This window comes from Neolamprologus brichardi, chromosome 10 (assembly GCF_056152115.1).
Source record: "Neolamprologus brichardi isolate AB-2024 chromosome 10, ASM5615211v1, whole genome shotgun sequence".
In the NCBI taxonomy this organism is placed as follows: Eukaryota; Metazoa; Chordata; class Actinopteri; order Cichliformes; family Cichlidae; genus Neolamprologus; species Neolamprologus brichardi.
The window spans coordinates 28,507,693-28,535,607 of record NC_142113.1 but is presented as its reverse complement, the minus strand read 5'-3'; the positions used below and the strand labels follow the sequence as shown (position 1 = coordinate 28,535,607).

Sequence of the window (27,915 nt, the reverse complement as noted above, 5' to 3'; positions counted from 1 at the left end):
GCACGGGTACAAAAGAAGCAGCAACAAGGATTGTTACACGAAGAAGAAGGGCATCCGTCCACAGGCCAACCACAGATACTTAACAGACAACATAAACATTGTCACATATTTAGGCAGATCAGCTGTTTTAGCACCTTAGCTCTCGTTTTCTTTGGCACTTTCACTAGAGATCTCCTTCACGATGTGGTAAACTATCTAAATGTCTTGTGGTCGGCCATGTTTATTGGGATGGCGGCTATCCGAAGGCCTTGAAGTGGCACTGCTACTGGACGGTGAGACGTTTGGCTCATAGAAACAGCTAGGTTGCTAAGCTAAGCTAACAGCATCCACTGCAAAGGTTTTTGTCATCAAGATGACTAAATATGATGCTCATCTACTGGTACTTCATTCTGGGGGCATGCTAGTATGTATCTTGAGGTTATTGGACATATTTGCACCGCACTGGAAGCATCGCGGGGCAGTTTGATGAAGGCGGTATGCACCGTTGTTTTGCGGCGTACTAACAGAAATTGACCCAGAAAATGTAGCAGCAACATTTTTCATTGTTTACAGCATAATGCCTGACCCAGAGAGAAAACCGCTTTCCTTTTCTAAGTGTTAGCACCTTCAGTGCTCTTCGGCATGTAAAGTCTGCAATAGGGTTGCGTTAGATTAAACCAAAGAAGAATTTTTATGTATTTTGTTGGCAGTGTTTATTGGTTGAGAGGCCCGGTGATGGGCGGAACACCGACTGTTAACTGTTCAGCTCTTACTGACATCTGTGCGGGCTGGTCCGGGGCAATCTAGCCGGGAGAGGCGTACACAGTCCCCGGCAGAAAGCACAGTTTTTGGAGCCTCTTCATTCAGCTTTTTTGCTCTAGAGTAAAATGAACCAACCAAAGATGTGATACTAAACTACGTCTGTCTAATGGCTGAACATCTGTTTCCACTGACAGCTGTGTTGATGTGGCAATGCATGCGTTAAATGAGTCAAGTGCAATCGCTGGTTGCAGACTGGCTAACTGCAGACTGTTTTGCATGTTCAGACTTGTGCAAGTATTTGTTTTAGAAATGCAAATTACAAGATGATGGTTTTCCTTCTACTTTATTTGCAAAGCAATCCATTTGTTAAGATTATAGCATTTGTTATTAATATGAATATGTTGTCTAATTGGTGGCTATGTATCTAATAATATATATTTATATATAGTAATATATATCCAGTTTAAGTGGGCATACACTTAATAAAAGGCACATACATGAAACATTTTCAGAAGTTTAAAAAGCATGCAGAAGAGTGATTGCAATTAAAAAAAAAATATAGCCTTTAACTTAAAATGTAATGAAATAAAGAAATGTAGTTCCATACTCCTGTGACCGGATATTGAAAGTCCTATATTAAATTTAAGCAAAGAGCAGAGGTAGCAGGGCAAATGAACACAATACAGTGGAGAGCAGTGTAGTATGAAGAGAGATTAATGGGTTAATGGCTTTCATTCTTACGAAGGTGGGTCTCTTCTTACTTGGATCACCACGGTAATGTGCTGAACAACTTAATTAAGAGCAGCTTATGTTCAGCGTTTCAGTTTAAAATGGTCTGGAAGTGTTATATTTTCTCTTCGTTGTTATCTCTGATCTGGATTTGACGCTTTTTCAAGTCAGCTATCACAAAGAAAGCCTGGCTAGGTTGAACTTGCTTCCCTTAACTCTCTTCTGTTACCTAAGGTGGACTATCACACCTTTTCATGTGTTGACATTTGGCGTTTTTTAATAGTCCAGCACCTTCATCCTACTGTCCAAAGACTTGCATATTAGAGCAGTTGGTGAGGTAGATAAAGTGCTTAATACTGAAGAATAAAGCACTGTATTGATGTACGGCTACTAGGGCTGCACGATTTTGCATAAAACAAGAATCACAATTTTTTGGCTTAGAATTGAGATCACGATTCTCTCACGATTTTCTTTTCCAATATAAATATTTATTGCACTTATTAACTGCACGTCAACTTCGTAACAGTTGAGAATGAACATAAAATCAATAAATAAACATAAATACAACAAATATCTCACGTTTTGTCGTTGCCGCAAAATGTTGTACTGCTTGAAATTCCGTCTCCACCGTTGCTCGACACTGCGTGTATAGAGCAGGTAGTGCAACAATAGAAAAATAGTTGCGGGACGGCACTGTGTAGCGTTTGTCTAGGATGTTGATCATTTTCCTAAATCCCTCGTTTTGCACAGTGTTGATGGAGCCATATCTTTGGTCAGGTGATAAGTAATAGCCTCCGTAATTTCTTTGTGCCTGCGGAAGTTTGACGGGTATAGGGAAGCGCTGTATAAGGTTCCCGTTATTGATGTTTGGGTGGTTGACCGGGACGGATTTTCTCCTGTCACTTTCTTGTCATCCTTGACGTGTTCTCCGTTGTTTTTTCCCTGCTAATTTTAGCATCACACGGCACAGCTTCTGTATCACGTGGTATAAGGCTCCGCCCTTGTCACTTGTTGAGCAGGAAGAGTGAGCGCTTGTTTTCATGCAGATTACGTCCCGGATCAAAATGCGGTACAATCGTCGTCTTTTTTTTTTTTTTTTTTTTTTTTTTTTTTTTTTTTTTTAATCGTTGTCATTTGGAAAGAGATCGCACATAAGTATGAATCGAGATCGCGATTTTCTAACGATTAATCGTGCAGCCCTAACGGCTACAGTGGCTTGGAGTAGTGAGAAAGACTAGAGAAAGGTGCCATGTAGATATGAGACCATTTCCAAATCATTGTGTTGTCACTGTTATAATATTGTTATTTATTTTGTTTAAAATTGTGGTATCTGTCCCATATTGATTTTTAGATGTCGCTACATGTAAGGGAAACAAAGGAGAAGCGGTTCATTTCCACATTTAATGACTGTCCACTTTGTTTACGTCAGAGACCTCATCAGGATTTGGCCTATTTTATATGGTTCATATAAAACAGAATCTGTGTTACCTTAATTATTAGAAGTCTTAGCGTTTCCCTGTTATTTTTGGCCATTCGATAAACATAAATATATTTGCGCTTGAGTAAATTAAATTCTGTATAAAAATAGTTTTAACGGTTTTATTTTGGCAGTCCTGGTCGTAAAACTCTTTGTGCTGACAAGTTTTATATTCAGGAAAAAGTCTGCTTGTTATATTGTGATGAGTCCAATTTACCTCCATGGAATGACAGTTTGCTGAAGCTCTTGAAAAAACAGTGCTCGGGGCCTGGTGAGCTTAACCATGAAGCACTGTGGTTTATGGGAAATCGAGTCCTAACTTGCCTTCTTGCTCACCGTCTTCTCAGCCAATGATTCAGCTGGAGAAACCAGTGCTAGCTGGTACCATGCCGGTGGTGTGGCCCACCATCCTTGACCTGGGCAGGGATGAGTGCAAAAGAATTCTGCGGAAGCTGGGTGAGCTCAAAGCAGTGCAATGTTATCAGTGCCTCTGATTGAATCTCTTTCATGTGCAAAAGACCTGCAACATTTACAGACTGATGTTTGTGTGTCGCAGAGCTGGAGGCGTACGCTGGGGTCATCAGCGCTCTGAGAGCCCAAGGAGACCTGACAAAGGACAAAAAGGATCTGCTGGGCGAGCTCACTAAAATCCTCGGGTAATTTTTGTTGTTTTTAAATGGTTTCTTTCATCTTCGCTTGCAGAGTTTGGTTTATTTAAAACCAGCCTTTCCTTTTTACCCTCACAGCATCTCTACAGAGCGTCATCGCGCAGAGGTCCGCAGGGCTGTCAACGATGAGCGCCTCACCACCATCGCTTATCAGTAAGTATGAGACTGTTTAAGTCCAGCTCTGTTATGTCTGTGGAGGAGAGCAAAAGGGACTTGTTCAGGTTTTCCTCAAAGTTTTCATTAGTCCTCATTCACTTTAGCAACAATGAGCTATTTGGCTATTTATTTAACCAACCTCTGCTCCAGTGCTTGTCAAACTGTAAGGTGTGGAGTGGAAGCATGTGGAAATAAAAGCTTTAGGTTTTAAACAGGCCTTTGTTGTACCCTGACTCTGAGCCCGAGTAACTTATAACGTTTCCTCTCGTGGCGTCCTCTAATCAGATTTCCGTTCTTTTTCTTTTTCAGCATGTCGGGTCCAAACAGCTCCTCTGAGTGGTCCATTGAAGGGCGGAGGCTTGTTCCTTTGATGCCGAGGCTGGTTCCCCAGACGGCCTTTACAGTCACAGCTAACGCTGTGGCCAGCGCCACGGCCAATCAGAACGCCTCCCTCCTGCTGCCAGCTGAAACAGGGAACAAAGAGGGTAAAGCCAGAAACATTCACTTTACATCGGACTCTGGCTGTTTTCAAACACTTTGGGCATTGAATGATGCGTTTCATTTCCTCCCTGTAGTTGTGGTGTGCTACTCCTACACGAGCACCACCTGCACCTCCACCAGCACCACGGCGACCAGCGGCCCTATAGGAGCAACAGTGAAATCTCCACGGCCACCCAGCCCTTCATCCAACGTGGTGGTGCTGCCCAGCGGCAGCACTGTGTATGTGAAAAGTGAGTGTCAGCAACATCATATCAACTTTTCTCTTGCTTTGGACGGAAGCGACATGAAAGGGAAATAATAAATAGCAACATAACTTGAGCCGACTGTTGTGATTTGCTGCTATATAAATAAAATTAAAACTACTTTTCAGGGAGGAGGCTAACTGCATGGCTAATTAACATGTCATTAAATAACATAAGTTACCAAAACTGTCATCCTTTCTTTATATACGTGTTATTTAAACCAGCGCAGATAGTCAGTTAGAGAAAGCCTTTCTAACATATCAGCAGGATCCCAGCGATCCCTCAGTTTCTCTGTCACTGTTGTCACCAAACCTTCTGGTTTGTCTGTGTTTGTATTCATATGCTGACTTGCTGGGTGTAAGTTTGTTTTTTTCTTTTCTGTTAGACGGTTTATAAGAGCTCAGTGGAAGAGGCAAATGATGGGTGTGAGATGTTGGGAAGACTGAACCGTAACATGAGTCTGAAGATTTTTGCTGATTTTGTGCTTAATTTTAACTCGGTATTAACTTTCAAACCTCACACTCACAAATATAGTCCCTTAAAAGATTTGTTTGACATATTTGAGAGCAAACCTCATGGAAGCAGATCCCAGTTTGGATTCACGAGGCAGACAGTCTCTCTACTTTTAAGATTGGGCTTAATCTTAGTTAACCTTAGTTATGCTGCTGTAGGCTCAGGCTGCTGGGGGATTTCCCATGATGCACTGAACATTTTTTTTTCTCACCACTTGGTGATCTGACCTCTTTTTCTTCTCCTCAGTTTCCCCGTAACTTCCCCGAGTCTCTTTCTACCAAAAGTCACTTTTTAAAAAGAAAGTTCTTCCTCCCCACTGTCGCCAAGTGCTGGCTCACTGGTGTTCTCTCTTTACCTTTGTACAGTCTTTACCTTACACTATAAAACCCCCATGCGACAACTGTTGTTGTAAGCTAGTGCTATGTAAATAATGAGCTTTATTCTTTAGTGCTGCACTTGAAATCACTTCTTTTGCATGTGAACGTGTTCAGACTTGAAAGAAATTTCCAGCCGTCCAGAAACAGTTTCTCATTTAAATGAGTGCCGATGTCTTTGAGTAAAATGGCTAAATAACTTTGAAGTAAATGTCATTTTATTGATGCATTCTTTGGGATGGGATGTGGGATGTACTCGTCTTCAGCTTTCATGTTATGTTTTTATAATAGAGTTTGGAATTGAAGATAAGGAGGGAGAGACTGTGGTTTGTGCAAATCACTCTGTCAGCCTAAAGGGGGCACTGCGATGCTTGTCTGTTTGTTACAAGCTGATTTTAAACGGCTGTCTTTCTTAGCACCAGTGATTCACATACTCTCCCCACACTCCAGACTAAACTGGCTGGGAATGTGAGATCTGAGTTTCCTATCCATGGCGTCTGTTAGGACATGTTGGCTCGGGTTTGACAATCCCACCAGCATCTGCTGCCGATTAAACAGCTGGTAGAAACAATGTGTGACAGGAGAATGTAGCGCGGGAATGAGGCACCGGAAGACAGAGCATCTGTACATCATTAGAACTAAAGATGTAATTGAGAGGTTTTGATTTATGAATGAATGAGTCATAGAACTGTGCAGAAATGTGCAGATTAGGATTTTTACTGGTAGTTGTTAATTCATAATTTTTACACCATAAACTTTCTTTTATTTTAGGGTTTAATGTTACATGTCTGTCACAAGCCAAGTACAGTCAGTGATCGCAGTCAGTACTTCTTGATTATCAGCAATTAAAAAGCAAAATCCTCAACTGTATCCCTACTCAGTGATACAGTCTCAGTCATCCTTAATTTTTTCCGCTGATTTCACCTTTCAGGTGTTAGTTGTTCCGATGAGGACGAGAAGCCTCGCAAGCGAAGGCGCACGAACTCATCCAGCTCGTCTCCGGTGATGCTGAAAGAAGTTACCAAGGTGTCCCCGCCGGTATCCAAGAACATCACGGTGCCCGTGAGCGGCAGCCCCAAGATGAGCAGCATCATGCAGAGCATCGCCAACTCCTTACCGCCTCACCTGTCCCCCGTCAAGATCACCTTCACCAAGCCCACCATCCAGACGACCAGCACCACCACGCAGAAGGTGACAGTCGAACCCTACCTCGGCTCGTCTCTCTAGACGCTGCTTCTGAGTTTAAACGTCTCGTGTTTCAACAGGTGATCATCGTGACGACTTCCCCGAGTTCCAATTTCGTGCCCAACATCCTGTCCAAGTCCCACGCCCACAACAACGCCACCGCTGTGTCAAAGCTGGGGTCCACCTCTGTGCTGACCACACCCACACAAAAGCAGACGGTGGTTTTTCCAGCCAGCTGCAGCACTTCCACGAACCCCAACGCCATCGCCGTGACCACAGTGGTCTCCTCCACACCATCAGCGGTCATGTCGACGGTCACACAGTGTAGGTTCCTCCTCTGTGCTCAGTTTTTCTGCCAGGTCCATCTTCAGACAAAACAAAAACGTGTGCTCCCAAAGGTGCCAAGAGAACAGCAGGGCTCAAAATAAATTAGTTAGTTAGTGAATCAGAAAAACACCAGATTATTCTCAATGATAATTATTCAGTTTGGTTGTAATGTGCAGTTTTCCATGGCTCTGTGCCTTTAAACTCCAGTGCTTTGTAGGTTGGATTGCATGATACGACACATGAATTTAAAGCTGTATTATTAACTGTTTTGTCCACTTGGGGGCAGCAGAGAATAACAACTTAACATTTCAGCTAATTAAATTTATAAAAATACATTTGAGTGAATAAATATGTCAAATATTAGGGTAAAGCAGTAAAACTCCGACTTGGGAGACTGAGCTTTTTTTTCCTTGATGACTCAGTTTATGTAGTTATTAATATAGCTGCTGATTTCATTTCTGTTCATTTACTACTCTACCAGTAGAGTGCTACTATTACTTGTTAGGGACGTACCTTATCTTTCCAGTACAAGCTGAAATCACTGGATCGGTTATATCAGTGGTGTCCAAACCAGTGCCGGCTGGTGTCCTGCAGGTTTTAGATGTGTCCTTGATCCATCGCAGCTGATTTAAATGGTTAAATTACCTCCTCAACATGTCTTGAAGTTCTCCAGAGGCCTGGCAATGAACTAATCATTGGATTTGGGTGTGCTGACCCAGGGTAATATATCTAAAACCTGCAGGACACTGGCCCTCGAGGCCTGGAGCTGGCCAAGCCTGGGTTATCTAATCTGATACGATCCATCATCTTCTAGAAGCAAGTCTTGCCATTCAGAAACATTATTTAAAAGTGGTCACCAGGACTTTCAAACTGCATATATAGATATACAAAATCTGATTTAAAAAATCCTTAAAAAGTTTCCAAAAGTTATTTTTACCACCATCCTTGCTTTTGGCAAATTATCCAATTGAATTCTTCGAGTGTCTTCCACCTTTCATGGTGTATCTGGCCTTAATTGCTTAATGTCAACATGCCATAAAGACTCAAAACTGTCATGTTATCAACAGCTTAGTTGCTCAAGAGAAGGAAAAAGGCAGTATTAGTGGATAGACATGACAAAGTAGTATCAAGTTAACCTCAAAATAATGTTAATGATACTTTACTGATTAAAATGATTTTGACTCATTAGTGTAAAAAGATTTAAGCTCGTGGGTTTTAATATGATTTTAACCAGATAATCTCTTTTAAATGTTCAATCTTCTTCTCTGGGACGCCACCTATTAGGTTTTGAATCTTACCGTCAAAGTTGTCGGTTGCAGGTGGAGTTTCAGCTGGAGTGAAGGTCTCTACAGCCAGACTTCCTTCACCTAAGACACTGGTGGCCTCACCCACTCAGATCCTGGCCCAGTTCCCCAAACAACAGTCACCCAAACAGCTGCAGCAGAGCTCGCCTTTAGGAGCGTCCAACATCGGTCAGACCCAGACCACCACCTCCTCACCGGGAGCCAAGCCCACCATCCAGATCAAACAAGAGTCCGGTAACCATGACGAGCCTTTATTGTTTGTTTGCGTTTCAGTTCTGTCATTTTATTTCATTTTAACCACGTGCTGTTTGCAATAAGCTCATATCTATTTTCATATGACGCACAGCTGTTTGAAAAGAAAGGAAGCACGACAGTGAATCTGTTTAGAAAGTGAATATCGTGATACGACCGCACTGTTTGTTAATGTGTGGTTTGTGTGCAGGGGTGAAGATCATCACTCAGCAGGTGCAGCCCAGCAAAATCCTGCCCAAGCCTTCGGCGGCTTTGTCCAGCAGCAGCTCTTCTCCCATCATGGTTGTTAGTAGCAACGGAGCCATCATGACCACAAAGCTGGTCACTCAGCCCACAGGTGAGTGGGGGCGAGGGGATCAAAAACTCCACATCTGATCCAGGAAAGGAGAGATCGCGTGTAACTTAAAGGTCGCCTTTGTGACCAGAGTAAAACTGTAATGACGCCTGTGACTCTTTGTCATTCAGATTTAATCATAGAGTATTTAAACGGAGTTAAATATCTCAGCGGTAATGTGGCAGCTTAATTTAATCCTTGATGGAGACGCTCCTGTCGATATCTTTAAGGTGGACAACAGTAATTCTGTATTCCTTCGTGTAGCTACCCAGACCACCTACACGAGACCCACTGTTAGTCCCAACATCGGGGCCAGAATATCAGCCACCAGTGGCGGGACCACTTACGTCAAGACCACCAGCGGCAGCATCATCACCGTGGTGCCCAAGTCTCTGGCCACTCTGGGAGGAAAGATCATCAGCAGCAACATCGTGTCCGGTGAGTCAGAGGGAGGTCTAGAGCGTTTCTACGTTCGGTGCAAGTTTCTCATCAGTTCTCGTCCGCTGCAGGCACGACGACTAAGATCACCACCATCCCCATGACCTCCAAGCCCAACGTCATCGTGGTGCAGAAAACCACGGGCAAAGGAGCGACCATCCAGGGACTGCCCGGCAAGAATGTGGTCACCACGCTGTTAAATGCTGGGGTCAGTTGATCAGCGTGATAGCATTCTCACACGTGCGCTAAACTCATAGGAGCAGTTAACCCTTTTTTATACAAGAGAGAAAGATTAGTCTGTCTAGAGCTTAATTTAACATTATATAATATTTAATATCAATAATATAAAATGCTTGTGTAACCAACATATGAGGTGTAGTGCAGAACTAGTTATTGGGGAAATCATGCGGACTTCCCGGCTGTAATTAGTTTGTGTTTGCTTTCAAAATATTAAGCCTGCTGTGTTTTTACCTCATTATTTACAACGTCTTTGACACATTTAACTTTATTAATTCAGGGGAATTTTCAGGGAATTCCTCATCATGTTCGCATATTTACACCTGACAGCTGTCCACAGTCTGATCCCCGGGCCCACCAGTTCACTGCTTCTTTCACTTTCACCACTCAGATTTACAAGCCCAGTTCTTTACTTTAAGTCACTGCGTCCTGCTTCAGATTCAGATATTGTAGCAAAGCTAGCTTGCTTTTGCGCTACCTAAATAGTTTATGAAGAATGTGAGTAAACGTGTCAGTTATATGGCATATGTGTGTGTCTTATGATGCATTGTCAAAATGCAAAGATCTGCGACCACAGGAAGAATAGCTGCTGCGTTTCTGCAAAAACTAAACTAAACCTCTATTAGACGTCTTTAGCCACTTTGGTCATTGTACTGGATAACTTGAGAAGAAGGCAAAGTAGGATTTTCCAAACAGTACCATAGGTGTGTCGTCTAAAGGTGAAGGTTAGAGGTCAATATTTCTGAAAATGTAATGACCATTGTAATTATTTTAGATGTTTTATATCAGCGGTCCCCAACCCTGGGCCACGGGCCGGTACCGGTCCATGAGTTGTTTGGTACCAGCCGCGAGAGTTGAGGCTCGGGTGTGAAGTTTATGGTTTTCAGGGTTTTTATCATTAACTCGGTTTCTCTGGGTCTTATTTTGAAAGAAATATTTACGTGTTACCATAGCGACCGGAGACCATTAAGGGGCAGAGAGGAGGATGTTACTCTCAATGTTGTTTGGGCATTTCAGGAGGATGCTGTTACACAATTACACAGTGAATCCACGTTTATTATTATATTTACAAAATACCACAGTTTTTGCCTTGGTCGTGTCATTTTATTTTGTTGTAATTATCCGCGACACATATGAAAGACAGTGGTTCCTGGCCTTTTGGCTGCTGCCTTGTTGGTCTTTTGAAGTTACCCATGTGTAACGTTAACTAACGCTAGCAATGGTTGAATGGCTGCAATCCTTAGACGGACAAATCTGTCATGGGAAAAATTTGAATTTCAGTCACCAAGTCAGAAGTACAAACTTTTTGTATGGGCTGTGCTCACAGCAGGTCATGTGATTTGTCAGAAAACTGCAAAAAAACATCAACAGGCAACTAACAGTCGGGAGGTTCAGTGTTTGAACAGCTGCCTATGGCTGCGCTGCTAACGCTAAACCTTATCCAAGTGCATGAGTTCTAAAAGAAATTTCAACCCCTGTACAGTTATTGTGAAGGGGGAACCTATCTATAGAGACCAGAAACATATTTTTGTGCGTGACTGTAAACAGTCTGATCTTTAAAGTTGGGAATTGTAATGTGGGAGCCTATGGGGATTGACTCAGTGGTGAAGTTAGTGGAAATGGGGGGGAAAAAAGAGGTTGGAAGTCTATAGTTCCCACCGGATTTGGTCAGTGAGTATGGGTTCCCACAAATTTATGTTTTAAATTAGGTTTCTTGCAATTCGTGCTTCTTTTTCTTTTATTCCGTTTTATTCGCTTTTTGGTTTTGTTTTGTTTTTAATTTGAATTTGGCTAAAAAGAATCCTAATGAGCGTGCTGCGTATGCTGCAGGGGGAAAAGGGCCTTCAGGCAGTTCAGGGGACCAAACCTGCAATCATCACCGCCTCCAGACCCATCACTAAAATGATCGTCACCCAGCCCAAAGGCATGAGCTCCGGGTCCCAGGCCACCGCCACCAAAATCATCCCGACCAAGATCGTTTACGGCCAGCAGGGCAAGACGCAGGTGAGACGTGTTGGTTTTTTTCCACCATATTTGTTTTTATAACAGGGTTAATAAAATGTAAATATCATCATTGCAAACTGGTTGACCTCAGCCCGCTGAGGTTATCACATGACAAACATCGGGTGGATAATCATGTGACCTTTTGACTGACAAGTAACCGCAAGGGTCATGTGATATAAGTGCAGGAAGAGCCATGTTTATCTTAAGAGTAATGGGTATGGGTTTCTTCCTCTGAAAATGGGAACAGATCTGCTCAAGAAGGAGAAGAGTGCTTTTCATGGAGCTCAGTAGGTCGGTCACCTGCACTGGATGTTTCCAGAGAAGTGAGATGTGGTTATTTAAAATAAATGTACAGCTACTTAAGCAGAAGGGGAAAAATCCCCTTGTTCTATAGGCAGATGTATAGCAGGAGCTTTAACACTTACCTTTCCTGTTCCTCCCTCAACTTCCCCTTATCGCAGAGAGCTGAATGCTGTGGTAGTTATTTGATCTGCTGCTGTTGGTCAAACAGCTGCAGACTGCATTGTGACATGATCATGTTTCTGGCCTGCTGTATTATACCTGCATTAGCCAATTGTCTGAGCACAGCAACGAGCTGTAACCACAACACTGACACGTTATCGCCCTTAAGTTGATCGCGTTATCAAAAGGGATCCCTGTCTGGACATCAAGCACACACAGAGAAACAGGGAGGCAGATGCGTCAGTTGAAAGATGTGACCCACAAATTGTGTCCACTGATATTTTTTTTTTTTCCCCACAGTAATTAAAAACTTTTCGATGTTTCATTACTTTTTTCCCCAAGAACATACTTACGGGCCACTTTAATAGGTACACTTGTTCTACTGCTTTTTAATGGACATATCTAATCATCCAGTCACACGGCAGCAACTCAGTCTGATGCTTGATTTAAACCACATCCCTACATGCACTGAGGAAGACAATTGATTTAAGTGACATGATTGTCAGTGCCAGATGGGCTCATCTGAGCAGTCAAAAACTGCTGATCTACTTGGATTCTCTTGGAAAAAGAGAACATATCTTGTCAATGGCCGTGCCTTGTTGATGTCAGAGGTCTGTGGAGAATGGCCAGACTGCTTCAGGCTGATAGGAAGGCAACAGTTACTCAAATAATCAGTTGTTACAAACAAGGTATGCAGAAGAGCAGGTGGGCTACAGCAGCAGAAGATTACCTGACATCTGAAAACAGAAAATTCAGGTTACAGTTTGCACAGGCTCAGCAAAATTAGACAGTACACAATTGGAAAAACATTGCCTGGTCTCAATTTCTGCTGCAATTTGGATTGTAGGGTCAGAATTTATTGGGCAGTACACAAATAACATTAAAGCATGGATCAGTCCCACTTTCTATCAAAGGCTCCGACATCTTTGGGATCTGGTGCAGCAACTGTGTGATGCCAATATGGACCATTATCTCCGAAGGAGCAACTTGTTGAATCTGTGTGTAATGTGACTTTAGCTGAGCCTGAATTCAAACTGGAGGTTGTAAAAGCCAAAACAGTGAGCTGAAAGCGGCTAAAGCTCACCAGAGGGGACCTGCAGAGTGAGGTGATACAGGTATTGTGGCCGGTGGACTTTTTGTATTTTGTATGCTATTAGTATCACCTGAGCTCTAATTAGTTTTTTGTGCCCTCTTTTAGCAGAAGCTACAGTTCAAAGTCCACAGCTTTGAAATCAGCCACTGTCGTTGACCTCTTTCAGTTCCTAGGGGGGTTTTATTTTGTCTATTTTTGAAGACTTCTGGAGAAATTCTTAGATTTCTGACAGATGTTAAATGACTAGCGAAAGCATATGTAGTAATTTAAGAAGAAACACCCACAAAAAGGTTGTTCAGACTAAAGCCTGCAGCCTCCGCCTGATATTTCTAGACCTTTTGGGGGAATTTGAATTCAAGATAAAATTGTCAGAAATATTCTGAGAGGGTAAGTCCCACTACGCTGGTTTCCAGGTCGTTTTGTGCTGCAAACACACAAAGTTAAAGTGAAGGGTTAATGAAAACGCGAGCTGTCAGCCACACCGTGTTAAAAATATCTCTCTAATAACAAAAACATAAATCACAAGTCCTGCAGATTTTTTTTCTTTGTCTTTTTCAGATTGATTCACAAATACTTTGTCATTGTTTCAATATCAGACTTCTCAAAAAAAAGGTCTAAATTCAGAATTCAAGGTTCGTTTTTAGTCATCGAGGGGAAACTGTGGTCAGTGAGTAATGAGTACTGTAGTTACCGAGTTAAACACCCACAGTGCTAATCTGCTGCACAGTTGGAGTGAAACCACTAATTGCCACATTTTCTTAACTGGCTTAAATACCAGCGTCTCTTTTCTCTTTTCCAGTGACGAACATGACACCTGTTTACCAAAGTTTGTTTCCAGTTTCTGTAATATTTAAACTGTTTTTCTCAAGCAGTCAGTTTCGACGTTTATGACCTAGTTACTCAGCAGCCGCTGAAGCAGACGGAAAAATGACTCAGCTAATGTCAGCGTTCATGAGTAAGAAACTCGTAGTCTAAATAACGTCTTCCGACTAACTCCGCTGTAAAATGTTTGATAAGAAGCAACTTGCTGCCTCCGATAAGCCGTCTGACTCGAGGCAAAGCTGCGCTTTATTTATAAAGTGAACTTTATTGTGTCACTAAAGACAAATTAGCCTTACGGGACATTTAAGAGCTGTACGCTCTCTGGGTTTTTTGTTAAATTTTTTTATCAGGCCTCGCCATCAGATATTTTATGTTATTGTTTATGTGCAAAAAAAAGTTTTTAGAATTTCTCTTTTCTTGAGGGGAATCCCACAAACATTAAGCTGGCTGTGGAGGCTGTTATTAGCCCACTACATAAAATAGCCACTTCATTGTCATTCAGAACAGACAGATGGTGCACATATTTTGGAACATTTTACTCGCCATTGGACTACACAACACAAATAAATCTGAAGTATAAAAAAATTAAAAAATAATCTATAATATATTTATACATATTATTATTATTATTATTATTATTATTATTATTATTATTATTAACCAGGGTTACACGTGTAACAACAGCCGAGAAGCCTTAGAAGAACTGTAAAGATGAGGATGGCTTGACCAATGGTGCACTCGCTGGTGTAGCCATCTCTTGTTACCATTAAGAGGGAAGGAAGCACTTCCTGGCAGCAGCAACAGTGCGTCTGCACATAAGCAGTGAGAGTTGCACCCACACAGTTGTGTTTCTCCATTTGTGCACACAGTAAACTATGTTAAAGGTGGCCAGTTTTATTCTCACGCCAATCCGTCTCTGGTTCTCTGCACCGGTTCAAGGAAATCCTGTCCTCTGTGTTTAGTTTTGTAATAAAACTGCAAAGGAGTCTCCCTTTTAATGAGAGAATATAAATGACAGGATCCTTCCAGGAGGGCTATTCCTGGTAGATGTTGTGCGTGTGATGCATCTGGTGCTCACGTATGATGATGTGGTTCCAGGGCCAGCTTTAAGGGAAAAACGTAAACACCATGATGCAAAGATTAGAATCAGTTTAACAGGTTGTGGTGGATTTGTGGGTTCCTTCCACCTGGGAGATTGGAATTTATGTCCCGTCAAAAAGCACCGAAAAGTCAGGTTTGACTTATTTTATTTCAATTAGTCTAGTTTTAGTTTTCAGAAATCTACCTTTTCAAAAATAACTCAAGGCTGTCTCGTCCGCGGTCTACTGCATGACACAACTGCTTTGCCTACGTTATCACATTAGTTGTGCATTATTTTGAGGCCATATTAAGGGGAAGTAGTATTCTTCCTGGAACATGCAAAGCTATGACATAACGTGAGCCTTTTGTAATAAGAACCCATGAAAAGCATTAATAATGACGTCGTAGGAACAACGCCTAACACGTCAGATCTTGCGCACAAATCTTTACACAATTGTGACGCAGCAGATTTGCAACATGGGCCTATGGTTCCTGAATGCTACTGAGGAACCACTGAGTCACTGTGTACTTAACCTAATTTTCCATTTCCCACAGAGAAGCAAATTCTATATCACAATAAATCATTTATAAAAGTTCAGCGACGGTGACTCTGTTCAAACAGATGCCAGACAGTGGGAGTTATTCACCTGACCGGTTCAGTCAGGTGAAGCTCACTGATGTTGCGCGAGGATGGTGGCAAGCAAGCTAGAGATGCTTGTGGAAGCAAAACATCCCTGATCAAATGTTGTCTTACTTAAAAAACAAAACGAAAAAGGGCGATCGTGGCTCAAGAGTTGGTAGTTCGTCTTGTAATCGGAAGGTTGCCGGTTTGAGCCCCGGCTCGGACAGTCTCGGTCGTTGTGTCCGTGGGCAAGACACTTCACCTACCGCCTACTGGTGATGGCCAGAGGGGCCGATGGCGCGATATGGCAGCCTCGCTTCTGTCAGTCTGCCCCAGGGCAGCTGTGGCTATAACTGTAGCTTGCCTTCACCAGTGTATGAATGAATAGTGGAATTGTAAAGCGCTTTGAGGGTCTCAAAAAGCGCTGTATAAATGCAATCCATTATTATTATTATTAAAAAAACAGAAAGGGGAAAAAAAAAGGTAGAGGCAGTTGGGCCGCGTGTTGGACTGCGTAAAAGCGTTGGATTAGGGCAATGGAGGCAGTTACATCCCAGTAAGGCTTGGGATGAGCAGAACACATCCCACACAACAGCAGCCAAGAAATCACAGGTGGTCTTGTGTTACAATAAAGTGATAACAAACTAGATGATAAAGAGGTTGTTTAGTGCAGATCAATAAAGATGTGTATTGACATTCTGGTTTGACCTTTGATGTGTTATTGATATAAAAAAGTGAGTGAAAAGATTGTAAAATGTTAACATTGAAAGACTCGTTGTGACCGGCTGTGTGAGGGAAGAGAGAGATGGAAAGAAAGATGGAAAGTAGTGGAAGTCTGAACGGATATTGAAACATCTGGCCTGCCACAACAGGAGGTTACAGAGGCAAACACTTGCTTTCAGGCTTGTGTTTTCACTCATTAGGACTATAATTCCTTATCAAGTATAATGAGGAGCACACACCAGTCAACAGCTTTCAGGACACTGTATGCTCCTCTGGTTTCCTGCAGGTTCTCATCAAACCGAAGCCGGTCTTCCAGACAGCGGTGGTGAGCGAGCAGACCCGGCAGCTGGTCACTGAGACGCTGCAGCAGGTGACTCGCTCCGCCGAACTGAGTCAGAGTCAGACCCCAGGCCAGGACGGGGCCGCAAAGGATGATGCCGGCAGCCTCGCGGAGGCCAGCAGCTTAGTCAGCGAGGCTTCCCAGGGCAGCGCTCAAGGTATGCCTCCCTTTACTTTTCCCATGACGCAGAGATTGGAGATAAACTACTGCTTCTGTGGTGTTTGCCTCAGGATTGTTGACTGAAATGTGATGTGTAACCGCTGGTTTAAAAAAACAAAAACTGTCCGCTCCTCAGAAGTGCAGCCTGTAGTGCACGTGGTGTCCTCCAGAGAGCAGGATTGGACTGAGCAGGAAGTAGCTGTGGAGTCCAGCCCCACCATCATCTACCAGGAGGTATCTGGCGGGGAATCCCAGTCGGCCACTTCCACCATAAAAGCTCTTCTTGAACTTCAGCAGACATCAGGTGAGCCATCACGTCACAGAAAAAGCTGCAGGTGTCACAGGAAGAGGAGAGGAGAGGTGGGGGTTTACCACCAGTGCACATGCTGATTCAGCAGAGTTCAGAGGAGCTCGAAAAAACAGCTCGAATCAGCTTCATCAGAAATACAAACACAGGTGGTGTTCGCCTCAAGTGTCAAACAAATTTTCAACACATTCCTGAAACTGCCGAAGCACGAAGAGCTGCTGGCCAACAGTAATTATGCATTTCGTGCTCGAGGCTTTGCTTAGATAGTGAGCTCATCGGATGGCAGACCTGTGGAACAGGACTGATGTAAGCAAATGCAAAGGTAAAGGTTTCCCATGGAATATTTGAAGGTGGGAATTTTTTTTTAAAATATTTAAATACTCACATTAGCGGCACCGCGGAGCAGCCGATAGATTTATCTGGCTGTGAGTGAAAATTCCCAAAGAGGTAATTGCTGTTTAGTGCGCAAAACCTGATCCATAATGAAGGTAATACCCAGTGTTGTCTGTAAAACTCTTTAGAGCGTTAATACTCAAAATACATAAATTTTTATAAAGCTGTCATGAACTGGAGACAACGAGCTTTTTTTTATGTTTTTAAAATGAGATCACATTAACGAAATGAGGTCCAAATTATCGGCAAAGAAGTAACCTTAATCTAACCTAACCCCGTGTTTGGATGATGTCTTGTTTTTTTTGTTTTTTTTCTTTTGGGGGGGGGGGGGTGTTTTTAGACCTCAGAGGGGGAAAGGGCATCTGTTTTAGGTCATAGCATCATATTTGAGTTTATAGACTATATTTCTGCAGCACAGCGGTCCAAAAACTGCCGTACTCGACGCTCTGGTGCTCGATTTATCGTTAATATTGGTCTCACATATTAATTCGTCCCAATTCTGGTTTTACTTTGCAGTTTGTTTGGATTTTTTTTAAGAGGAGACAGTGTAACTCAACACTTCCTGCACATATGTTTCAAATTAAAAGCCTTCCACCCAGCAGCTCAGGGGTATAATCCCCCAATTTGCCTTTTTTTTTTTTTTTTTTTTTTTTTTTTTTTTGAGATCTAATATAACTTCTCTGTTACAAAAAAAATCCTGAGAAGTGATTCACCGAAAAAACACAGATATTTATCGTAATTATTTTGTTGTTGTTTTCCCCCCGATTCTGCCAGGAAAGCAGATCATCCTTATTATAAGAAACGTTTTTAATTTGTTCCAGCTGTTCCAAAACCGATGTGGCAGTCAACCTTTACTTACTTTTGAAACGCTTTAAGTGAAATGCACGTTCATGGAGCCTCCACGGTTTTTAGCTAGTCAGCAAAAAGAGTTGCACACCACCGAGTAAAGGAACTATTGTGCTTTGATTACGTTTCTATAAAAAGGGTTTCCACACAGTCAACTTAACCTGTTTTACAAGCTGCCTGTTTGCGGTTCAGCGTCTTTCTGTAGTTTCCTGTCCACGCCTCCGTGTTAGATTGGATTCAACAATCAAAACACAAACTATATCTGTGATAACAAAGAGCTTCTCGTGGCAAATGGTACACCAGACCTCAAAGGTGTATCGTATTATGAACATGCTATTTACAATGTCATCATTGGGTTTTTTAGGGGGTTTTTTTGTTTTTGTTTTTTTTGCATTTCCACGGAAACAAGACCGCCTCCCAGCTTTATTAGCAGTTATAAGTTTCTCCACCTGTGACATTGCAAACAGGTAACCAGTGCGCTGAAACTTTCGCCCACTCACTGCTCACTTCTTCCAGGTTAAGGGTGAAGGGGAGAATCACTACATGCCGCAGACACAGATGTTATGAAGTTATGCGTCAAAATGTGTTTTAGCCAATTTAAAAGTCAGTTTGAGTGTAGGCTGTATTTTGTGGTGCTTAGCACCTCTGTCAGCAAGTCTAAATATAGCCTACAGTTAGTCAAGCTAACACTTGCTTTATCTGCTTTAGTGTTACTAAACTATGCTATTTACTGAGACGCTCGAGCCAAATAAGTCAAGCAGCTGGTCTGCACCACTGAAATCTGGATTATGCAGGCAAACAGAACTTTCTGTTCAAGTGTCAAAAACAAAAATCGTGCCGAGATTTCAGCTGGATTTAAAACTAAAGTGATTGCTCAGAGAGAAAGTTGGCGCTCTAACCCCGGTGCCTAAAAACCCTGAAACTTTAAATGCACATTTATCGGAACAGTTTCTGTCTGCTAGCCCTCGCTCGGGCCTAAAGTCGAGCACAAGCTGGAAAAAATCAGATGAAGTTAACAGTGAATATGAGCTGTAAACATGACTGAATTGGTAAATGATGCTGAATTTCACTGTTGTTCGTCTTGACAGTGAAGGAAAAGGGAGAACCCAAACCCAGGCAGCACACCATCGACCTTAGCCAGATGGCTGTGCCCATCCAGTTGGCCCAGGAGAAGAAGCCCAGCCCTGAATCCCCCAAACCCTCTACCTCAGAGGCCGAACCCACCGCTGAATACGTCGCAGGAGGTAGTCCTCTCCATCATGCTTCATATTCAGCACTTTGCAGTTCCTGTTTTCCGTGCCAGTCATGATTTCAGTGGAATGAAATACAGTTCAAACTAAAACCTCGCAGTGGGCAGCTTGTGAAACATGGTTCTCCTTTTTAGGTCATTTAGTGACGGAAGCTGAAGTGTGTGTGTGAAACCTACTACTATTAATACCTCATCATCTGACAGCATGACTAATTTCACTGCAGGAAAAGCCACCAGAGTGGGAGTGCCCTCGCAGGATGAAGAGGTGGTTATGTCCTCCAGTCAGCAGCTGGGGAAGCCATATAAAACAAGCACAGTTGCTGTGGTAACCAAACCTGCTGCTGTCTCCTCTGCGGCTCCAGCGTCACACGTGGTGAGGGTTGGACTTTGGTCTTAAGGGTACAAAATAAATATCAATGTATAAATGTGTTGCAGAGAAACGGGTCAAACCTTGTGTCATTTATATTCTACAAATATATCTGAGCTCCTCTCCGATCCACAGAAAACTGGTGTAAACTGCTTTCACGGGAACAGTTTCTCTGCGTGAAAGTAGCAGTTTCAATGCAAACCTTTCATCTGCTTTGGTGGATTACCACCGGAGACAAAATGCTTCCTGGGAATTTTTCTCTTGTTCTTTGTGAAAGCATGGCAGTGCAGTTTTTCTTATTTATGTTGCAGTTATTGTCTTGGTTTCCATGTTTGTTTGTTTTTTTTTTTAAACAATCGTTTGGTGTCAGAGGACAGAAACCGAGAGCAAGTTGCCACAAAGTGCAGCGTCTTCAGCTTTTGAAAAAGTATAAAAACAAACAGTTGAGTTTGATGAGTTTTTTAATGTTGCACAGAGAACCTTTTAAATTAAATAAACATCCCCTTTATGGACTTCCTGTGAAAATCTAATTAATCCATGTGATTCAGTAGCTTGTAGGTCCACCTTTAGCAGCAATAACACAAGTTGCTGTTTTCTGTATGACTTCTATCAGTGTGTTACTTTGTCTCACATCGTTGTGGAGAAATTTGGCCCACTCTTCTTTACAAAGTTGCTTCAGTTCACTGATCCTTCAGTTGTGCACAGCTCTCTTAAGGTCCTGCCACAGCTTTACCATCAGATTGAGGTCTGGACTTTGTCTTGTAGATTTCCTGCTGTGCTTGGAATCGCGGTCCTGTTACATGATCCAAGCTTGAAGTGTCAAACCGATGGCTTCATGCATACCTTACTCAGTGGCTGCAAGGTGCCCAGGTCCTGTGGCTGTGAAACAAACCCGAATCAATAAGCCATCCTCTGCCGTGCTGACAGTTGGTATGCAGTGTTTGTGCTGATGTGCAGCGTCAACACGTCGCTATGGATTATGGCCAAACATCTCCACATCAGTCTTGTCTCTCCACAGGACATTGGCCCATCTATGCATAATGTGTATGAACATTCCACGCACAAATTAATGATTTATCAATATTCTTGTGCCCAATCTTTAAAATTAACTTAAAACCACTCATTAATATTAGTATCGTCTTTTGGTCATTACTTACGGTTTTCAGAAAACACTGTAAGCCATAAAATGCTCAGTTAGTTAATTGACATATTCCAATATTGCTCTTATCTTAAAAAAAAAATCAGATCTGTCCTGCTGGATGTCGTTGGACATCTAACTTCCAAACTCTTAAATCCTGTGGATTTGGTTAAGCTGTTCTTAATTTCTCCTGTGAGAACTCTTTTTCACATGACTGTAAATGGTTTTGAAAAGCAAAGCAAATGCAGAAGTGCGTTTTAAAACCTACATTCTTTCTAATGACCAGTAGGGGGCGACTCCTCCGGTTTGTGTGTGGAAAATAACAGCCCTACTTCATCCAAGACCTCGGAAAACATTTTCCGGATTAGTTTATGGGCTCAGTTGCTACTTTCAAGCCTTTTTGAATGCAACATGAATGAATTTAGTAAATGATGGTTCTCGTTAGCCTCCAGAGGAATGATACAGCAGGGAACGCTTTAGGGCGGGTCTAACTTTTGATTGACAGGTCACTATCGTATCGGTGCACAGTGCCCCTCGTTTCTCAGTCAGAGCCACACTTCAATGGTGCATCTTGTTTCAAAAAGTCAAGATGGAAAAAACAATAAAGCGCAAATCAATTGGATGAGCGATGGCTATGTCCATCTTTTTGTACAGTCTTTTCTCCTTAAAATTCTCCTGTGTCGTATTTTTGTCCTGCTGATCGTTAACAGCGTCATGTATGTGTCTTTTTTCCAGCACTCTGACAGTCATGGTAAACCTGAGGCTGGATTAGAGGCGGGTGAGTTGGAAGGAGACACTTTGGACCCCCAGACAGGCTTGTTCTACCGCTCCACCCAACCAGCTTCAGAACCCACCAAGCAACCCGCCCACTCTGCAAGCGCTCAGCCGCCGCCTTTGAGCCAGCCCGAGGCCGAGCAGAGCCGGCACCCTCCCACCTCCACCTCCACGTCCACCCAGCAGACGCCACCGCCGCCGCAGCTGCAGAGCAAACCTCAGATCAGCCAGCCTTCCTCTTCCTCCACCACCTTCCCTTCTACTCCTCTTCTGACTAAGAAAATCCCCAAGCTACGAGAGCAGAGTCAGCCCAAACCCCAAACCTTAACCCAGAGCCCTAAAGACAGACCTGTGAGCGCACCGACCCCAGCCGGGGCCAAGGCCGCCACTCCGAGCACGCCAACCAAGCCCATGTTGACGCCACAGCTCCCGAAGCTCCAGCAGGCCCCCACATCCCACCACCGGCCCCTGCACACCTCAATGTCCCACCCTCCTCCGCTGCAGGCACACCACCCCGTCAGCACCGACAAAACCGCCTCCAGCCAGGTGAGTGGATTTTACACCTGCTCACCAGGAGTAAATTTCCAGAGGCAGCTGATGCCCACAGCTTCTCCTCCTCAGAAATTCCTGTTTTTTATTTTGTCATGATGACTTCCTGTTAAGTCACCTGATAAAAACCTGTCGAGGGTGACACGTGAGTGGATTTTCACTTCTGTCCCGATCCACGACCACAAACGCATACATCCAGTCCCATGACTAGGAGATAAAAGGGAGAGGCCTACACCCAGCCTCCCCTTTTTATCTCCCACTCTCCCAGGGGGCGATATCAATTTGAGTGACACCTTATGTTTATCAAAAGAGATCAGCTGCATTTTGCTGCTCAGTGCATTAAATAACTGCTGTACATCTATTAAAAACGGTGAGCAGTATTTTAATAACATCACTGTAGAGCACCGATAGCAAATGTGGGTCAGGGCCCAGAATGAAGCCCTCAAAGCCCGCTTTCTCTATTTTAATTGCACGGTGTCGTTGTAATCCAACACAAGAATAGAAGTGAATTCAAAGTTCAAACTGAGGTAATTTAAATTCTGAACATCGCTAAACAATGTGACATACTTTCATTATTAATGAAAACCCAACGTGTGGTTTTGTAGATGTTAATGTGGAGGTGTGAATCTAGTAAAGAAAGGAAATGTGCTTTTTATATCATGTCTAAACTTCCTGTTCATTTCTAAGTAGTTATTAAAATGACACATTATGAAGTTAAATGTGGTAAAGGGTGTATTTAACTTTTGGCTCATGGTTTTGGCCCGTGAATTAAAACGAGTTTGATACCGTTCCTCTAGACGTGTTCAAAATTCCAACTTGGATTATTGTTCTTAAAAGCTTCCCTGAGTCTACAAAAGGGAATCCACAGCATTCCCAAGTAATTCTCAGCATCTAATAATAAGCAGTGCATGTTTCGGTGCTGGGATTTCCCTACGTTTGAGCCAAATGGAATGAACCTCTTGTTTTTTTTCTCCTCGTGTGACACATTGATAAACAAGGGGAAATTAATTTATGGCTGTGCTAATGCTGGCTGCAGCTGCTGCTTCTCTCTGTTATCTGTCACGGCAACCAAAGGCCAATTGGTGGCCAGAACAAATAACAAATCAGCTCATTTGTCACAGTTGGACTGAAGCAAGAGCTCGGTGTCTGTATATTTGGAGCTTGTGAGCCATACAGCAAGCTTTCCTACTATCTGACTTTTAAATATGAACACTTATCTTGTCTTTGGCTGTAGCACATACAGAGCCTCCATACGTGCCTTTGATTATCATTTCAGTTCATTATGATCTTCTTATCAGGACCTGCTTTGGTTACTGTCTTTCCTCCTGCCAGAGGTCAGCTGTAGTAATTCAGTAATAACGAGTACTTCTAATTTGTCACTGCAGCAGCCAATCATCACGCAGAGTGCCACCGTCACCAAGATTACCTTTGGCAGTTCCCACCACTCGTCGCCCGTCTTCAGCAGCGGGGAGGCTTCTGCCAAACTGATCCCGGAGTCCAGCTCCGGGCCTTCTGGAGACAAGCCCTCAGTGTCGGACATCCTAAAGATCTCCATGATGGAGGCGGAGATCGATCCAAGCACGGAGCCCATGGTGGTGGATTCCTCCAGCGATTGCGGCCCTCTGGGGAAAGCTTTGGAGGTCCAGGCCGTGTCCGGCACGCTGGACTCGGGCCAGTTCATCAGCAGCTCCGGGGCCGCCATGCATCACTCCCACTCGAAGCCGCAGCAGTTCAGCTGCCTGCAGGGCCTCGCGGCGCAGAGGAGCAAGGAAGACCTGGAAGTCATAGAGGTACGTTTTGTATTGTACGTTACTGAGAAGATAAATCGCACAGCAGATAAACGTTTTTGCACAAAGAACACATGATATGGCCACGTTATCAAAGTGAAAGCACACAAGTGTTTTTTTTTTAATGGACGGTGGATAATGATAACCACAGATACTTTATAAACTTTAAAAAGTCCTTGGTTAACTAAACAACTGATTTTCAGCCAAAACTGAAACGTTTTTCACCATAAACGCCGTCCTCTGATCCTTCATTAGGCAGCATGTGCAACTATTAAAGAGATTCAACAAAGACGGGGCTTTATTTATTATTTTTTTTAAATGAACTCGGCACAGTCGCAAACAAACACACCCATGCTAAACGCCTTTTTTAAATCAGGTTTTCATGCCAACAGATTTTATTTGCAAATGCTCGTCTAATGGAGCAGCTGGTCCTGTGTTTTTATCTCACGCTAAGCAAACATTTTTCTTAACACTTTCTCCCACAAGGGCAACATTTGACGACCTCTCCGTACCCTCAAAGACGGGTTTTGATACCTCAGTATACGTCAGTGAAGACGTGGAACACCCTCACTAACCTCTCATGCACAGTCGGTCAATTTGTTCTAAAAGCAGGGCTGAAACGAGGGTTACCGAGGCAACCAAGGGGGAAAGAGTGAAGAAGTTAGGTCCATAAGTATTTGGATGGACAGTTTTGTGCTTTTGCCTGTGATTTCAAAATCAGCTGAGTTGTGTACAAACAAATATGCAGTGGAAGTGCAGACTTTAATTTAAAATATTTTGCGTTAACTGCAATTTTAAGACGCAGTCCCTGATTTTCAGAGGCTCAAAAAATGAAAAAAAAACTTCCAAGGATTGTTTTTTCTGTCTTGAAATGCTCTGCCAGGTGTTTACTGCAGCTGTCTTCAGCTCTGTTGGGCTGCGATCAGGTAACTGACCTGGCCACTGAAGAATATGTCATTCACTGTTCCCCAGCTTTACTATTACTATGTTAAGTATCCTTTGTATGAAAAGGTTTTTGTCTTTGAAGCCTGAACAGTTTCTCTGACTCTGACTCGATCTTCTCGTCTAATTCTCAGAAACAAAGGTGAACAGGTGGATTTCCCTGAAAGTCCTGTTTTGTTTCTTTAAGTCAAAGCTGAAAAAATGTCAACAAGGATGGAAAATACCATCTTGAAGCATCACTACCTGATGATAAAGCCCAGAAGAAGGCACTCACTGTCTCAAATGTCGGAAAATAGAGTGATTCCCCCAGAACAGGAAAAGGGAAAACCTTTATGCTCAGTATTGACATAACTTACATTCGGTTGCTTATTTCTAGCTCCATTGTTTATTCTGGGACGTTCGTATACTCAACTGCAGCTCCGCATTTCTTTAGCTTTAGCTCCTCTTTCTTTGATTTGATTGGCTGCCCCTCACAAACAGGCTTGAACAGTAAGTAGGAGGGGCTTCTGTGTACACAGTCAGAACCATGTGACTGAGAGGACCATATTAGGGATATCCCCTCTCTGTGATGTCACACAGAGTCTAGAGTGGGAAAAAAAAGTCTGAGAGGGACTATTTTCACCTACTCTGAGCCCAATTTTTCTCATACATGCAGGTGATTCCTCAGTATTCCATCCTGCCAGACTCCAGCCAGTCTAACGTGGTAGTGGAGCCCAGCGGCTTCCTGGAGATCACCAACTACACCAGCCAGCAGCTGGAGGAGGACAGCCCCATGGAGCAGGAGGTGGACAGCAGCAACGACGAGGCCACCGCCGCCAGCCCCCCCGACCAGCCGTAGTCACTCCATGCTAAGAGACCCTGACGGGTGCAGCGCACATTTTCACTTTGGGAAAAGCAGACTGGCGATTTGTTCGAGGCCTCGGACACAGTGGACTTTAGTTAGTGTTTCATTTTGTGTAAAGTATTAGTTTGTTAGGCTCTTTTCGTCCCCGCAGCTAACGGCACATGTGGTTTTTATCACCAGATGTGGGAGCGAGGTGAAAGGATTAGTTCTAGTCCGGCTTCAGAGAGCTGGAAAGCAGTTTCTCCCAGCATACGATGTTACAGTATGGTGGACTTTCTACTTTCTAAGACATTTAAATATCATTTCATAAACATACAGCTGAGCAAGTACACTGCATTTAAAGTCAACCCAAAGGACCTGCAACTTCTGAGGGCGTCATAGAGATGAGTAGCAGCAGAAAAGATATTGAAAATGCCTTAAACACCAGACGTAAAAGCCCTTTTTAGACATTATGCGTGACATCACTGCCCCCAGCCATCTTTTTAAATAAAACCTTTATTGTTACGTTCCTCACGGCCTCTTTTGCACCTATTACAACTTTAACACTAGTTCGATGTCTCATCAAGAACCGGTTTGACGTGTTTTCACCCCCAAGAAATTCTATCGAAGGTGATTTTCCTTCTGCAGAAATTCCCAAAAGCTTTGCTCATAATGTTGCAGACTCAACTGAACCTGCGCCGATTCTCCAAAGACCGAGTGTGTCACACACAGGCTCAGAGGAACGAGCCTCCCATGAAAACAAATCACAACATCTTTGTTTTATTTAAACTTAGGAGCATAGTTGGCGATATAAAATCCAAAAATCTGTCATACCCCTAACAACATGCAGTCATAATCTCACGTGGTGTTTTATAGAAAAGTGCCCCGGGTGCTTTTTTTGTTTTGGATATGAAATCGGATGATTGGAAAGGATGTCTGAAAGGGGCTTTGATAATTCACACAAAAGAGGGAACTCGATCAGGTCTGCAGACCCAAACAACCCCAGAAGTTTGGAAGCTTTCAGAAATAATTCTCGGAACTTAATTCAGACCGGGGCTTCTCCGAGGAACGTCGTCCTGGAAAAATCAGCTCACGCCGTTCCTGAGCGGCGACTCGTAAATGGACAGCTTTTGGCGTCAGACGGATTGTATTTTTTCTCAACTCATTTTGTAACTCTCCAACACTTTACAGGGTTTTCAGAGGAGGGAATAGAGCTGGTGCAGATTGATATATATATATATTATTTTTTTCTTCTGTGAGGAACATGACGCAGAACCACAAAAAGAGTCCTGGAGGACCAATAACGTCCAACGTAAGAGTTGCTGCTCAGTGTAATTTTGGAGTGCTTTAAAAAAAAAAAGGAAAAGAAGCAAATTGAGCAATGTACTTTTTTTGTAAGATGTATTCCAGAGTCCAAAAAGTTGCAGTGAGGATTTCAATAAGTACGCATTTCTTTTCTACCTTTTCAAACTGTCTGACTAGATGAAAAAAATTTTAATCTGCACAATAAATCAGCTGAGTACAGCCGGTTGTGTTTGTCTCGGTCCAATTGTTTGAAAACAAAGAGTTTCAAACAAAAAAACCCGTCCATCCTTGACAGGGAGAAATTCCTCTGCTTTGAATAATGTTTGTCTGATGAGGTTTGTCCATTTTCATTTTCCCTTCAGGCTTTTGGAAAAACATGATGATGAACTTGACCTCACGCCACAAAAACACCAGCACATCGGCACCGTGCACATTCAGGTTTCTTTTCTTACGACACTGGAATATGTGAAGCTTTGAGAGAAAAGCTAAACCGTTTCTTGTAAAATTCCTGTTCAGAGGGAGCTTTTGCTGCTTTTTCTTTTTTTTTTGTCTTTCTTTCGTTTTACATTAAACGCCTATAATCTTTACGTCGCTGCTTGTGAGGCATAGATAGGTGATTGACAGCAAAACAGAAGACGACCCAAAGCAATCA

At 43.0% G+C, this 27,915-nt stretch overlaps 1 protein-coding gene across 1 annotated transcript; it reads left to right on the top strand.

The window, feature by feature from the left end:
• Window positions 1–30: 30 nt before the first annotated feature.
• emsy (EMSY transcriptional repressor, BRCA2 interacting) lies at window positions 31–27,480 on the top strand. Its single transcript, XM_087847492.1, has 20 exons — window positions 31–272; window positions 3,295–3,403; window positions 3,504–3,603; window positions 3,694–3,768; window positions 4,081–4,256; window positions 4,347–4,502; window positions 6,333–6,592; window positions 6,667–6,910; window positions 8,233–8,451; window positions 8,660–8,806; window positions 9,068–9,241; window positions 9,313–9,449; window positions 11,309–11,482; window positions 16,571–16,781; window positions 16,920–17,087; window positions 19,418–19,573; window positions 19,803–19,951; window positions 21,819–22,403; window positions 23,792–24,196; window positions 25,791–27,480. The coding sequence occupies exons 2-20, from the start codon at window positions 3,298–3,300 to the stop codon at window positions 25,971–25,973; spliced, it is 3,825 nt and encodes a 1,274-aa protein (XP_087703618.1). The 5' UTR covers window positions 31–272; window positions 3,295–3,297; the 3' UTR covers window positions 25,974–27,480.
• The last annotated feature ends 435 nt before the right edge of the window (window positions 27,481–27,915 follow it).